This window comes from Schistocerca gregaria, chromosome 8, assembly GCF_023897955.1.
Source record: "Schistocerca gregaria isolate iqSchGreg1 chromosome 8, iqSchGreg1.2, whole genome shotgun sequence".
Taxonomy (NCBI): Eukaryota; Metazoa; Arthropoda; class Insecta; order Orthoptera; family Acrididae; genus Schistocerca; species Schistocerca gregaria.
Window position 1 is genome coordinate 160,736,666 of NC_064927.1, and position 15,843 is coordinate 160,752,508.

The following is a 15,843-nucleotide window of genomic DNA, read 5'->3' on the forward strand; positions in this document are numbered from 1 at the left end:
ACACATTTTTGGCAACAAGAGAACTGATGTACATTCCTTTTTCTTAGGTTGTGTGCCAACTTGGACATTTGTAAGCAATATCATAGTCCCAATATTACTACACTCTGTCAGAGGAGAAGTACTGAATAAGTTGAGAATCAGCCTCTAAATTCTGGAATATTGTTCTCCACACAGTTGGATGTGCCACTAACTAAACTGGTGGACAATAAGGTTAACTTTCATAAGAAAAGTGCTTTGTGGATTACAGGATGTATTCTTGAATTACATAAGGAAGGGCACAGAGAGAAAGTTTTAGAGGAAATTGGGACAAGTATCAAAAAGGAAGGGGAGGCACACAGCAGTCTGTGGCATTCCCCATTAGTTTTTTATTATTCTTGTATATCTAGATTTCAACTATAAATAGCCATCTTCAGAGCTCAAATACAAGGAAAGTACAGAATCAGAACTAATTTATTTTACACAGAACAATAAATAAAACACCATGTTATCCAATAGCAACTATCTATTCTGGTCAACATACCATTTGCATTACAATCCAACAATCTCACAGCAATGCATGTCACCATATAACCTTACTGGTCTATAGGCAGAATGAAGCTGAGGTTGTTGTTTACAACAACTATGGCAGCCTTAGTTTATCCCGTGTAGTGCAAGTAACTCTCTCTATGTCTCAAATGAATTAACAGAGTTTCATTTCAATACAGTAGCATAAAACCCTTTTTTAGTATCTAAAATCAACAAGTATATTTGCAAATCACTTTGAAATATTCAAGAAATACCATCTTACAATGTGCTTGCTCATATCTCAGTGGTGAAGTGATCCACCAATACCTATGCAAACAATCATTAATACGTTCGTACAACTGTCTTATATAAAACTGTTATGTCACTTCAAAAAATAAAATTAAAGATTGTCTTGATAAAATACAGTGACATACCAATTTTAAATTTGTCAAAAATTGAAACCTAGCATTCTCACTCATTTCAAAGTGGTTAAGTGGTCCACTAAATAAAGAAACATGAAAGTCCTTACAGTTTTTAAGAAGATCTATCAACATCATAGTCAAATAATGAAGATCAACAACACAAGGCTGATCTAACCAGGTACATTTAATAATACATACAAACGCCCCCTATTGTTGTAAAACTTTGTGCATAAATGTGTGATGTATCTCCAACTGTGTTCCTCTGTTTGCAGAAATATGATAAAACAAACTGCCACTATACTTTGCATTTAAGGATAAAAGTTGAATAGTGATTTACTTGTTTGATAGTAAAATAAATGTAGCATTGGATACTACCAACAAAATGGAAGACAGCATGATCTGTTAAAAATAATAAATATGTTCTCACACACTACAAAGCCAAGTGTTGCCTTTCTAAAGGCAGGGTGAAATTCCCTTATTAAGTAACCAGCCAAACATGCAGGCTGCACCTTTCCATGATTCTCTACACCTACAAAGCCCCAATCTGACCAATCCTCTGCTATGTCAATGTGACATGGACTTACACTCTTCCCTCCTTTTACCACACTCTACAGATCCTCAAACACTATGCACTCCTCTCCACTTTTAGATCCCCACTCACATCCTCTACCAACTTATCAAATTCCCCAGCCTACTCTTCCATCGTGAACCCCTCCAAATATCCTACGTTACCCAAAAACGCGATACTACCCATCCCCTAGTTTCACCACTGCTCACTGATTCTGGTACTCTGACATGCCTCTACCACCACATTCCTCAAACACTACATCTCCATACCCTCCACATACTCTCCCAAAGAAAATTTGAATCATGCCCTCTTACCCTACCATGAAATATGTACTGATATCTATCCATCCTACCAGATGTAGGAGATCCCTACCACCCACCCTTCACCAGGGATCCCTTCATCTCCAATCCTGTCCTCTCACTTCCTAAGGCTTGGTACCAAACTGCACCCCTCTCCAATCTTCCCCCATTCCTTCTCCAAACACCCACCTATAAAACCCCTCCTATGCACTACCTTTAATTGCTACATTCCTCTGATACCCATCGTCTCATGAAGTGTATTTGCACTCTTCTCTTCTCTCATCCAGTCTCTCTTTTAATATCTCACACATTGGCATTTCTTCTTTAGTGTGTGCAACTTCCTGTCTGTTTTTTATATCTTCTTGTATGACGTTCATTTTCCATTCATCTGCATCTATATTTCAGTTAATCACCAAATCAATCTTTTGTATCTTAACTTATGCAACTGTCCATCTCTCTATCTCTCTTTTTATTGTATAAAACATTTATTTTTGTAAAATACCATTTCCAGTTTTTATAAATATTTTTTTTTGTGTTCCTCTCATGTGGTTGAAGAGCCGTCCCTGTCCCTATGTGGAGGGGGTATGAGCTGTTGTGTGTCATCACCAGACAAGCAACACCTACTGCCAATTGGGCTAACTGCTCCACTCCTGCTGCATTTGCTGCCATGACTTTGCCAATAGCCTCGAGAGACTCTTGAGCTGGACATGTCAGGGTGTTCCACTGCTATTGGGTGCATCCACTGGCCTCCACACTACTGCTGTAGAGAATGATTCAGTTGTATAATCAAAGCTCATAAATGTGTAATTTGCTAATGTTGTCTCATTAGCACCCAGGCCACATGACAGGCCCTCACCACTATGCTCCATGATTCATCATCCTGCATCCATACGGGTCACAGCCCAGTGACCCTTGTAAAACCTATTTAAACATGGCTGTTAAATAGAATTTATATTTCTGACTCCAAATATTCTCATAAATTACCAAAAGATTGTTCACTAATATACTCATTTACTTTGCAGTTGAATATTTGTGGATTTCCACAGACTGTTAAAGACCTTTCTACAAAATTATAAAGCTCCTTTCTGAACCCTACAGACAATCACAGTCTATAAGGAAAGAATTTTTACATCTACTATTGTGGTTGCAAATTTCACAGTTCATCCTAAACTCACTCTGCCTTTGTAGCATAAATACCTTCAAGGAGCAAATGTATTTGTATGTGACTGTAAGAATCCCATGTTCCCTGAAGAGGCTGCTGCAAGATGTACCATTACCAACTTTATACAATATTCTTACTATCTGTTTCTGCAGAATAAACTTTATCTTTACTTCAGCTAAATTTTCTCAGATGGTTAGATCACAGAACAGAAACTGATTAACGCACTAACATATTGATTTTTTTCTCAAATTGTTTCAAAAATTATTTTTTAATTAATGAAAAATATCTTATAATGAATGGCATTACATATAGGCAAATAAAGATAACTTTTAAAGCTCAAAATAATGAGTTACCAAATTTTGAAGCTAACCAATAATAAAATTCAGAGTATACTCCTATAGTGGACTTTGACTAAAACATCCTGAAACTTAAAGAACTTTTAGTTTCCATGCAGATATGAAGTCTAACCATGTATTTCACAATGGTTTCTTGTGAACATAAATCTTGGAGAAGTTGGTTGGAAAACAGTGGGTGTATTTATCTAATACCATTAATGAGCACTCAACCGATGAACTGTCATCACATTCATGAAGGAACATCATTGCTAAATTCAATGTCAAACTCTGAATCATTAGTCATCATTTTTTAAATCAACACCTAGACAATAATACAGGAGAGAGGCTGAAAGGGAATGTTCTGTTGCCAAGTATCCAAAGCTGCATACAGTAAAGTTGATACCAGCCAAACATGACAGCCAGTATATAAATGTAGGGTCAGATACTCTCTAGTGGCTGAGTACTTAATTATCAGTGCTGAAACGGATGTAAGTGGGGTCTATCAGCCATCTGGATACCCAAGAATTACACACACAGAATTTAATAAAATATTTCCCACTGATCCCTAATTCTAGTACACGTATCATTTCATCTGGGCTTGCATAATATGAGTTTTTGTGAGATTAAGAATTATGCTGTATTTTTTGAGCCAGATGCCACCCTGATGCACAATTTTCTTTTCTTTTTTTCTGGTGGACATGTATTTGGATTCTTTATCAGTACAGATCTCTCTCTATGTATACATCATTAGCAAATACCCTTGTTTTTGAAGAATTCTCCAGTGTCTTTGGTGAATCATTTATGTAACTTGAGAACAAGAATGATTAAATTATCAAGCTTTGCTGTTGACAACATTCAATGTGTCCTACTTCCAATTAGTTGTATGCCTTTTTTATCATTTGTTAATGTGACCCTTGTTTTTTATTGTAAACAATATAATAACATTTTCAAACACCCATCAAGATGATTTCTCTCTAAAGCTCTGCACTTGTGTGCAATAAATGTTTGAACATTAACAATCAAAAGACTGGAGAAGAACAAGTCACTGAATGCCATTCACATTGTTAATTTTGGAGTGGGCTGTCCCTGCCAACATGCACCAGTTTCTACCTCAGATAGAGATGAACGGAAGATAATCATGGACACACTATGTGTGGTACAGTACACCATGATTGCTTTCAGATACATTTCTGATGGAAATACCTTGTCAAGAACATCCATTCATATAACTTATTTGCCTCAATGGGCAATGAATCCACCACGTTCAGTGTGGATACTGCAGTAGCCACCAGGAAGATCGCGGCACGGCATGTCACAGACAGTAGTTGCCGCATGTAAAGGCCAGTCCACCAGAGGGCACGTGAGAATTCAACTGCGCCCTCTGCCGGCGGAACAACAACAACTCAGGCAGCACGGGCCGTGCCCAGTCAGTTTTACATTGGGCAAGCCTAGCAGACAGTTCCCGGTCTATACTATGTGAAGTGCAACGGACAACGTGAGTCATGTTAATACAGATGCACAATTACATCTGACCTCTAGAATGAATCTCTGCGTAGTGAACATGGAAGATATGGACAGGAACTGGGATAGGTGACACATGGGGGAAGTGTGAATCAGTTGAGAGGCATGCCGAGATAGTCCATTCAGTTTTGACAAACACTGTGCCTAGGTGTTGCAGTGGTTGACACAACAGTCTAGTAAGCAGGAGGTCATGGGTTTGGATCCTGGTCTGACCACATTTTCAATCATCGCCACCAATGCTGCATGCTTTCCTTTCCTTTCTCGCTCCTCTGTTATGCTGATAAACCTCTACACAGTAAATTACGACAATCCTGTGAAGTTCACAATTCAGTTCTTCCTTAAAAATATGATCTTCATTACTCCTGATGCAATCACACATTTAACCGCTCTGTCACATTCATGCTTGTGCCCCAAGCTACAGCAAGCGAAGCAGTTGGACATTGAATTGTGCAACATCTGTGAATAAGCCAAACTAATCTGCACATGAAAGCACTTGATCCCTGCTCCACCCCCCACCTGTCCAAGATTTGGTAAGAAATCTAATAGTCTAACAATATAATCTATCAAAAGCTGTGAAGGGTGAATGATTCCAAACTGAGAATGTATACAAATAAAAAAAGTAACTTAATTACATGCTTTATCAGGTCCTAAATTTCTGAGATCTAGAACTAAAAGTCTCCCTTTGTAAGCTATAGTTATCTATGAGTCAGCTGCACTTACGTCCCACTTTATACATGATAAAAACAATGGAAGAAAACCATTAATGGCAATCATCATTCACATAACTTCAATTCAGCTCAACAGAATGACGTTTTGGCTGACTGTGGTAGCTCCAAAGCAGATTTGTTACACCACCATGGGTATATTAGATTCGTTGCGAATACATGTGCATAAAAAGAAATGCAGGTAATGAAAACTGTACCAATTTTTATTTAACAACATATTTACACATATATAAACATACATTTGAAGCAACAGTTTCCAGAATGTGGCAGTAAATGGTGTTGTAAAATAAAGAATGAAAAATACACATAAATATATAATATTAAAGTAACATGTCGCTATTATGAAATGATTTGCCTAAATCTGTTAAGACTACACAGCTAAGATGGATCATTAAATTAAACAAAGTAAAATACAATGATTATGAAACTAATGCAGATGTTCAGTAGCATTGTAGGACACAGGCAAGCAATTTAAGACTGTATATGACTAGAACAAAATAATTGTTTCTGGCTCATTTAAAATAAACAATGAAGTCTCCCAAAAACTGATGCAGGTGTTAATGAATAATATACATTTTAAAATGAAATGATATTGTATGCGCATTGTCATGTTGGAAAAACTTATCATAAGTCTTTTTGATCAAATTGATGATATTTATACAGTGATGATTCATGTTTCATGACAAATGTTAAAAGATGTATGCAAAATATTTGTTTCAAGCCAGATATGTTAACACAGTCTTTACTGATCCACAATCCTCACACAGAAAAGAACCAAATTTATGTAGCATCCAATAATATAGCTGTGCAAATTATGGCAAAATCATTTACTGCCAATTACATAAAAATAAGAATACTGTTAATTACAACAACTCATACTAATGTAACAGATATAAAATTACTCTTTGGATTAGAAGGCAACTGCATAGCCCTACTCTGTTCCAGCATCTAAATTCAGTGCCTTTGCACCATAAGATTACTTCACTCGATCATCATACACAATGAATTTTTGCTGTATCAAGAACTACTTTACTGTTGTTATTTTTAACTGGATTTCTCTAGATCCTTATACTGTTTAGAAAAACTCCTCATTGACTTTCTAGAATTTACATACTTTATTCACTGATTCTTCCTTCTTAATTTAATTTTGAAAAATTATTTCTTTCAATGTTTGCTAGTTTCTAAGATACCATTCTTTCAGTCATCTTTAAACTGCTTCTACAAATCACAACAGAAATTCTACTGAATTTAAATAAAGTTATTTTGTGGTTACAGCTAATGGCTTGAAAAGTAATTTCATAAATACACCAAAGTATGCCAAATCTTGGAAGACAAAATTTTAGTTGGACAGCAGTAAATGCACACTGAAGCTTTTCTGATTTCAGTGCTGCAGTCTTTAAGTTATTTAATTTATGTAAAATATAACAGCCCCTTCTTCAGAAATGCGACATTTGTTGCTTTACACTGACTAACTATCCCACTTTCCACCAGCAGTTACCTATGGCTGCTTGCATTCTGATGAAAATGATTATAAAATGTACAGAAGGGAATATAGTGTGACCTCTTCTCATAGCAACTAACAACATTCAAATGGACTGCACTTCTTGTTGCCTACAAGACATGTTTTCCCTAAGCAGCAGTGTTAGAGAAATATGTATCCATCACAAAATAATTTTTGTGTCGTTTAAAGAGAGTAGGCAAATTTTATGTTCTTTCTTTGCCACAGCTGAATTCTCTTTGCTGACAACACTATATAACAGCAACATTCTTTCTTTTTCCAGAAATCCCTATCAATATGCAGTCTATCATCATCATCGTCATCATCATCATCATTACCAGCAGGAAAGTGACTGCTTCTGTGAACATCTTAAGTTACATACTTATAACTTCTGCATCACATTCCTCAGCAGTTGTTGTTGTGTCAGCAGTATTGTTAGCACTAGGTCGTACTGCAGTAGGTATTCTACCGTAACAATACCCATGGTCTGCAAACGCGTCCAGATCAACATAGCCTCCTCCAAAACGTACATCCTCAACTAATGCTGCTAATTCTCGTTTGAGTTCCCCAAAGGATGGTCGGCGACTTGGATCATGGTGCCAGCACCGAGAAGCCAGTCGGAAAAACTCGGGCCTGCAATGCGGTGGTCTCTCCAAACGGCCACCTTCTCGAACTGACCTGACTACCTCTCGAGCTGACTGGCCTGGATATGGTGTTGACCCTGGTGACACAAAACAGAATGATTTACTTTAAGTAAGATAGATTTCCATTCAGTACCAGTAGCAAGTAACTATTAATAGGCATTATGAAGAATTTCATACACTTGGCCCCTTTAACGAACAATATAGCTACATTACAGTCAACAACCAGATACATACTCTGCAAACCACTGTTATCTGCATGGCAAAGGGTACTTAGCACATTAGGGTTTCTTCCCATCCAAACTGCATGGAACACAGGAAGAATGATTGCTTAAATGTGTCTGTGCAGTTTATATAAGGGATACTGACTAGTAGCAGTTCTACCAAAAATCATGTGTAACGAACTCCCAAAATTATTTCATAATTCACCATGAAATTAATACCAGGTAAGGCAGGTGGTAGACTTCAGTTCATTGGCAGTATACTGGGAAAATTCTATACATCTACAAAGGAGACTGAATTGGAACTTCCCACAGTTTTCCTCGAATCCCTTGATCACTCTCCCAGCCTTGTGACAAGGTGCATTACCTTGTTGCAAAATGCCACTGCGCTGCAGTCATGGACTGTTTGGCTGGTCCTGGCGGAGGTTCGAGTCCTCCCTCAGGCATGGGTGTGTGTGTTTGTCCTTAGGATAATTTAAGTTAAGTAGTGTGTAAGCTTAGGGACGGATGACCTTAGCAGTTAAGTCCCATAAGATTTCACACAGCTTTGAACATTTTTGAATGCCACTGCTGTTGGGAAACATTATCATCATGAAAGGGTTTACATGGTCTGCAGCCAATGTCAATAATCCTTGGCCATTGTGGTGCCTTGCACGAGGCCACAGGACCCACATACACCCCAGAGTATAATGGAACCACTGCCAGCTTGTTGCCACAGTGCACTACATGTGTCACAGAGCTGTTCCCTTGGAAGACAACGGGTACACACACTTCCATCATCATGATGTAGAAGGCATTGAGATTCATACGACCAGGCAACATTCTGCCCTTGTTCAATGCTGAAGACTATATGCCCATTTCAGTTGTGGATGCTGGTGTCAGCTGTAGAGGCCCATTGGTAGGAGTATTTGGTGCCCTGTGTTTTCAGACACATTTGTACTTGGCTCAGGATTAAAGTCTTATGTTATTTCTGCCACAGTTTGCAGCCTGTCTTGTTTTACCATCTGCCCACCCTACTGTATCCAATATCTGTAATGACGGGCTGCCATCCAACCCCATAATGTCTGAACATGGTTTCACCTTGGTTTTGCTATGTGCTGAAAGTTCTCTCCAAAGCACTCTTCGAACACCTGACAAGTTGCGCAGTTTGCGAATGCTCATGCTGAGCCTCTGGGCAATCATAATTTGTCCTCAGTCAAACTCAGATAAGTAGCACATCTTACCCATTATAGACATGGACATCACTCTAACTGATACTAATGCACCATGCATGTGTCAGACTAACAGTCATTCCTTGCCAGGTAACACTGCTATTGCATGGGCAAGTTTATATCAGTAGCAGGTCAGTGGTCATAACATTATGACTGCTCAGTGTACAAAGAAAGATCAAGATTTGTTTGACTCAGAGTATCATGAAAATGTAGAAAAACTTGAACTGACAGATTCCACTTATCTTGTGAAGGTCTACTTACAAAATTTCAAAAACAAGTACTAAATAAAAAACCTAGAGATATTCTTCAGATCACTATGTATTGCTCCTGTAAGGATCATGAAGGCACAGTACACTCAGATAAACTTAAACAATCATTTTTTCCAGTGCATCATATGTGATTGGAATGGAAAGAAGATCTCACATATCGTACCATGGTAAGTACTGTCTGCCATGCACTTCACAGTGCTTTAGGCATGCAGGTAGATGCAAATACCCTGGATCATGAAGTGCTGTAACATACTACAGATAGTCGTTGGCACACTCTTGCATATCTTTCATTTAGTTTGTAGACCTGTACTTACACTACGAATCATCAAAGAAAAAACTGCTTTCTTTGATGTTGCAGTATTTATAATTTATGTCCTGCTAGGAATCACTTTCATGACAGCGTATACACAATTTGAGATCTATCTCTAGATTGCAAAAGTGGAATGTGACAAAGATTTAAAGTTGGGAAAATGAAATTTATTGTGAGTAATTGTCTGACTGACAACTGGCAGAAGAAAAAGTGTAGCTAAATCTTAATATTTAGCACTGAAGGAAATGCATTTAAAACCTATTTACAAATCACTACCTACAAAACACTTCCTAGAAAACACAAGTTATGTGATAAGAGGTTTCCAGGACATCAAAAGGATTATGATTGTCACTGGAGCACAACTTCCGTGAGTTAACACAAACACAGTGAAATAGTCAAAATAGCAACAAGGAGGCTGCATAAATAGTGTTGTGATTATATGAGTCAACATGCACATATTAATGCTGCTTCTACTAATATGGAGTATACAATAACAGTATTCATGATGACACAAATATTTTCACCTGTTTGAAGTTTAAGAAATTTGGCCACCTTCAGCTTTTTAACTAATATTAACCTTCAAAACAGTTTTTGCAGATGTGGATCCTTGTATAAGGAAATTAGATGCTGAGTCGCAGGTAGGTACAGCAAAGACACTGTCACAAATAAAGCTTTCAGCCGTTAAGGCCTTCATGAACAACAGATGACACACACACACACACACACACACACACACACACACACACACACACACACACACACACACACACAAACGAGTGCGAGCAACAGCACCAGTGCATGATGGGAGTGGCAACTGGGCAGGGGTAAGGAGGAGGATGTGTGTGTGTGTGTGTGTGTGTGTGTGTGTGTGTGTGTGTGTGTGTGTGTGTGTCGTCTATTGTTGACAAAGGCCTTAATGGCCGAAAGCTTTATTTGTGACAGTCTTTTCGTTGTGTCTATCAGTGACTCATCATCTCTGCTATATGGTGAGTAGCAACTTTCCTTTTCATAATATTGTGAAATTAATGGGCATATGTTTATAATTTGCTTTTATATAAATCGCTAGACGAATACAGCAAAGTATCACAAAAGAAGTCTCAATAGACAACAGAAATCTTCAGAGCTGATTTTATGAAGCTAATTAATCCATGACTACAAGTCTGCCAAGGTGAAGTTGCTTGCATGGCAGTATCATAGGTGCAACCACAATGGAAGAGTATCTGTGGAGACACCTGACTAATTCTGGTAATTCTTGAAGAGGGGCAGCACCTTTTCAGTAGCTATGGTGGCAACACTTAGAATGGCTGACTGATCTGGCCTTGTTATTTTATCCATCTTGGTCCTGTTGTGCTTGTACTGCAAACCGAAAGAATGGGGAAACTACAACTGTGTTTTTTCCCCTCAAAATCATGCAGCTCTATTGTATGACTTAATCATGAAATGGCATCCTCTTGGGTAAAATATTCTGGAGTAACCTATTTGAATGATTTGGATGTCCAGTAGGATCTCATCATCAAGAAAAACATGGGTTAGTGTGTGGCATGTTGGATGGGCAGGTTACAGACTGTAAAAATGAAACTCGATAGATTGAAGTTTGATATATTGGGAATTAGTGAAGTGTGGCAGCAGCAAGAACAAACCTTTTTTTCAGGTAACTACAAGTGTATAAAAATAAGACAGACAGGTATCATGAAGGAGTAGTCCTATAATGAATAAGAAAATATTAATGTTGGCAAGGTACCATGAACAGCATAGTGAATGCATTACTGTAGTCAACATACACAAAAGCTAACACACACAAACATAAAGCTTATATGCCACAGGAAATTAAGGAGATGCGATGTGGAAAAACTGAATGAAAGAGGGATTGGTCAGAGTACCAAGACAGCAGTACGCAATGCTGTACTGAAACGGGATAAAGCAATAACATAGGGTAGCTTTGAGAGGTAAAATAGGGAAGGTGGCAGAGGATCACATAGGGTATTTTTTTTTTAAAAAAAAAAGAGAGAGAGAGAGAGAGAGAGAGAGAGAGAGAGAGAGAGAGAGAGAGAGAGAGAGAGAGAGAGAGAGAGAGAGAGGGGGGGGGGGGGAGATTGACATAAAATGGAAAATGTCTAAGCAGTAATGGCTAGAGGACAAATCCAATACTCTAGAAGCATTCATAATGAAGGGAATAATGGTTGTCAAGAGAACAATGATAATGAATAAATGATAATTTGCATACTCATGTTGGCACAATCCTTGCTCATGCTGCTACAACTGAGCTTGAGCTCCATCTTTTATGACCTTGTTGTTGAAGAAGATACAAATGCTAACCTTCTTATTTATCTTTATACAGCTACTCTTATTGAATATTCATGGCTGGCCACAATAAACACCTTTGTAACTTCTTTTCCTTTTTTTTCTTTCTAAGGGCATGATGTTGACACCAAAGGCATACAGTATATGGGAAACTGTTGTGAACTGTGATGCTTAACAATGAACTTCCATAGACAACCCCTCATCCATTTTCCCATTAAAATTCGCAAAGGCATGAGTTAACATAGAAGAAAGCATTGCCTTCTTCTGTTGGAGTCATGTGGCTACACAAGAAAGAGCCAACTTTTGATTTCCCTTAATTTATTATGTCTTAAGATATATAAAAAAGAGGCACAGCCACTTTTACAAGGAATATAACCTTGGAAGAACATTAGGTAGCAATTGTATGGAATGTTTTCATTGCTTTTCCACACAATAACAAGAGAAGAAGAAATTTTGTTCTATCATTAGTATGTTAAATTACAGGAGGTACTCAGTAAGTAATATAATACACTTGTTGTTCCTTGCCCAATACGAGTTGGAAAAATGTGGAATTTGTTGTGGGACATCATGGAATATTCCTGCTTCATCCCCTATAGTTTCACAAGTTCTGATAGGTAGCAGCGTAAACATAGCCCTCAAAATAACTATCTGTAACAAAAGCGCATTTCAAGCACAAAGCTGTCATCAAGTTTCTTTTGGTCAAAAACCAGAGCATCACAGATATTCATAGACCCTTGCAGAATGTCTACAGAAGCATGGCAGTAAAGAAAAGCACGATGAGTCACAGGTGAGGTGTCTGTCATTACAATAAGGTCGCACATATCTATCTGATCTGAATTCCCTGAGATTTTATAAAATTCCCTCAGAATTCCACACTTTCCAGAAGAACTGCCACTCTTTGTTTCGACTACACTTGTTTGCCAGTCACAGCTTGTGTCATCATCTCATCACGAACTAGCTTGAGACACAGCAAGGTTGAATAACTCCACTTGCTACATTTTAAATACATAAATTTGTTTTCCATCACACAAATAAGATATGTATCATGTATAAACTGTATTTCATAAAGTACAGTTTACCTTAATATCATCCTCTAGACCACATAAAAACTATGTTTAAGCCACAATTATAGTGTCGGCACAAGATGAGTAAATTATTCTACCTACTACAACAACCATTTGAGAACTGTTTTTCTACACTGCATAATGTACAATTATACATTTAAATAGCTCTTTTAACTAACTGAAGAAATGTAATTTAATTATATAAATGCATGGTGTTTTTCCTTTTGGACATGTCAAAAAGAACAGACACCATGCAGAATCCGCAGCTGTTATACATTGTGTGAATGTAATTTATGCTACTCAAGTTATGTAGTAATGAATTTTGAATGAGACATAGGGAATTGTAGTGTTAAATGATTCAGGTTGTGGTAATGTTTGCTTGCCCTAAGACTATTAAAATACAATTAAAAAATTTATTTAAAGTGTTATCAGCAGATACTTACCCAGTGTAACAATTTCCCATATAAGAATTCCAAAACTCCAGACATCAGATTTATGCGTGAAGATACGGTACAAGAGGGACTCTGGTGCCATCCATCGAATTGGAAGAGCCCCCTGCAAATATAAGTTTTCCATGATTTTGGGTCAAATCATGAATCTTTGCCTGCAGTAATTACCTTGTCAAGTTATTGAATAAATATAGAATTTACCATATTGCTATAACCTGAATTGTGTAATAACCAGTTTTCCTGGCAGCTGTGGTCTACAGTGCAATGCTTGGCTTGATGCAGCTCCCTACACTAGACCTACTCTATCATGTGAAATTGTCTTCAGCTCCAAATAACTACTGAAGTCTCCAAATAACCACCACTACCTACAACCATTTGAACCTGCTTATTGTCTCCCTCTGCAATTTTTAGCCTTCACACTTCCCTCCATTACCAACTGGTTATTCCTTTATGCCTCAGGATGTGTCCTATCAACTGATCCCTTCTTTTAGTCATACCATATTTTTTCTCTGATCGTATTCAGTACCTCACCATTAGTTACTTGTTCAACCAACCCAATCTTCAACGAGATTCCTTAGCACCACATTTCTAAAGCTGCTATTCTCTTCATGTCTGAATTGCTGACTGGCTATGTTAATGACAGTACATTGAGAATAATCTCATGATATTTATAAAACTTTTTATTTTATTTATTTATATGTCAAGTTCTGTAGGACCAAATTCAGGAGCAAATCTCCAAGGTCATGTAAGTGTCAGTACATAAAATTCAACATAAAAGTAATAAAAGATAAAAATAAAATGTTTATGAACCCAAAAAAGTCAATCCATAAGTTTAAGTAAACACAATCAACAATAAAACAAGAAACAGCTTAATTTTTCATGGAATTCCTTGACAGAATAGAATGAGTGACCCATGAGGAAACTAGTTTCGATTTGAAAGTGTGTGGATTACTGCTGAGATTTTTCAATTTGAGTGGTAGCTTATTGAAAATGGAGGCACAAGAGTTAAGGAAGTCTGATCCAAATACAGGTTTGATATCTGCCGAGTATTAATTGAGTGAAAGCAGCTTATTCTTGGGAATAAGCTAATACTGTTAACACGAAATGACAGTGAGGAGTATATACATTGAGAGGCCAGTGTCAAAATACCCAGACTCATGAACAGGGGTTGACAAGAGGTTTATGAAATTACATCACTTATGACTCGAAGAGCCCATTTCTAAGCCAAAAATATCCTTTTAGAATGGGAAGAGTTACCCCAAAATATAATACCATACAATATAAATGAAAGAAAATAATCAAAGTAGGTTAATTTTTGTGTCGAATAATCACTCACTTCAGATACCATTTGAATAGTAAAAATGGCAGCATTAAGTCTTTGAACAAGATCTTGAATGCGGGTTTTCGATGACAGCTTACTATCTATCTGAACACCAAAAATTTGAACTGTTCAGTTTCACTAATCATATGCCCATCCTGTGAAATTAAAACGTCAGGTTTTTTTGAATTGTGTGACAGAAACTGTAAAAACTGGGTCTTACTGTGATTTAGCGTTAGTTTAATTTCTAGAAGCCATGAACTTAGGTCATGAACTACACTATTTGAAACTGAGCCAATGTTGCACACAACATCCCTTACTACCAAGCTAGTATCATCAGCAAACAGAAACATTTTAGAGTTACCCATAATACTAGAGGTCATATCATTTATATAAATAAGGAACAGGTATGGCCCCAACACTGACCCCTGAAGCACCCCTCACTTAACTGTACCACACTCAGACCCCCACTCTTCTTTTTCTTCCTTCAGGGACCAAATTAATACAGAACTGAATATTCATTGCTGAGTATTATATCTGCCAAAATTTCCTGTTTTCAAAACAGTTGCAAAATTGGCACATGGATATTAAAAGTTAATTACTGCATTCGCATTACTTGAAACATCTTACACAAATGCAGACTTTTCACAAGCAATGAACTGGCCACTTCATTCTTACAGTATATAACCAGCTCAACAATACAAGTGAAAGCCAAACTGAAACAAAAATGTTTACTATATCATTGTTTCTATACTGTTAAAGAGTTTCTAAAAATTAAGTTCTAACATTTTAAAATTGTATGTTTTGTTTTTCAGGATGTAACTTACTTATGGCTGTTAAGGGTATGAGTGCTACAATCCACACTAAATTGTATGTTTTCTGTCATGACAAGTTGTAACATTTGTTATGTTTCTTCTATCTGTAAATAGTCAGCATATCACTGTTGTTAGCCTAGTGTTGTAATATAACTGACTTATCCCCTTTCACCCATATCTGGTATGTGCTGACTTTCGCCTACAAGACAA

The 15,843-nt window shown here is 37.3% G+C and overlaps 1 protein-coding gene across 2 annotated transcripts in view; it reads right to left on the minus strand.

Annotated features, from left to right (window-relative positions):
* Positions 1-5,721: 5,721 nt before the first annotated feature.
* LOC126284409 (mucin-19-like) overlaps positions 5,722-15,843 on the minus strand; it is a 404,135-nt gene continuing 394,013 nt past the window's right edge. For both annotated transcript variants that reach the window (XM_049983322.1, XM_049983321.1), the window contains exons 10-11: positions 13,495-13,606; positions 5,722-7,755 (exon numbers count right to left, since the gene is read on the minus strand). In XM_049983322.1, the coding sequence (XP_049839279.1) occupies positions 7,409-7,755; positions 13,495-13,606 (459 nt within the window). In that variant the 3' untranslated portion in view covers positions 5,722-7,408. The remainder of the gene's footprint in view (positions 7,756-13,494; positions 13,607-15,843) is intronic.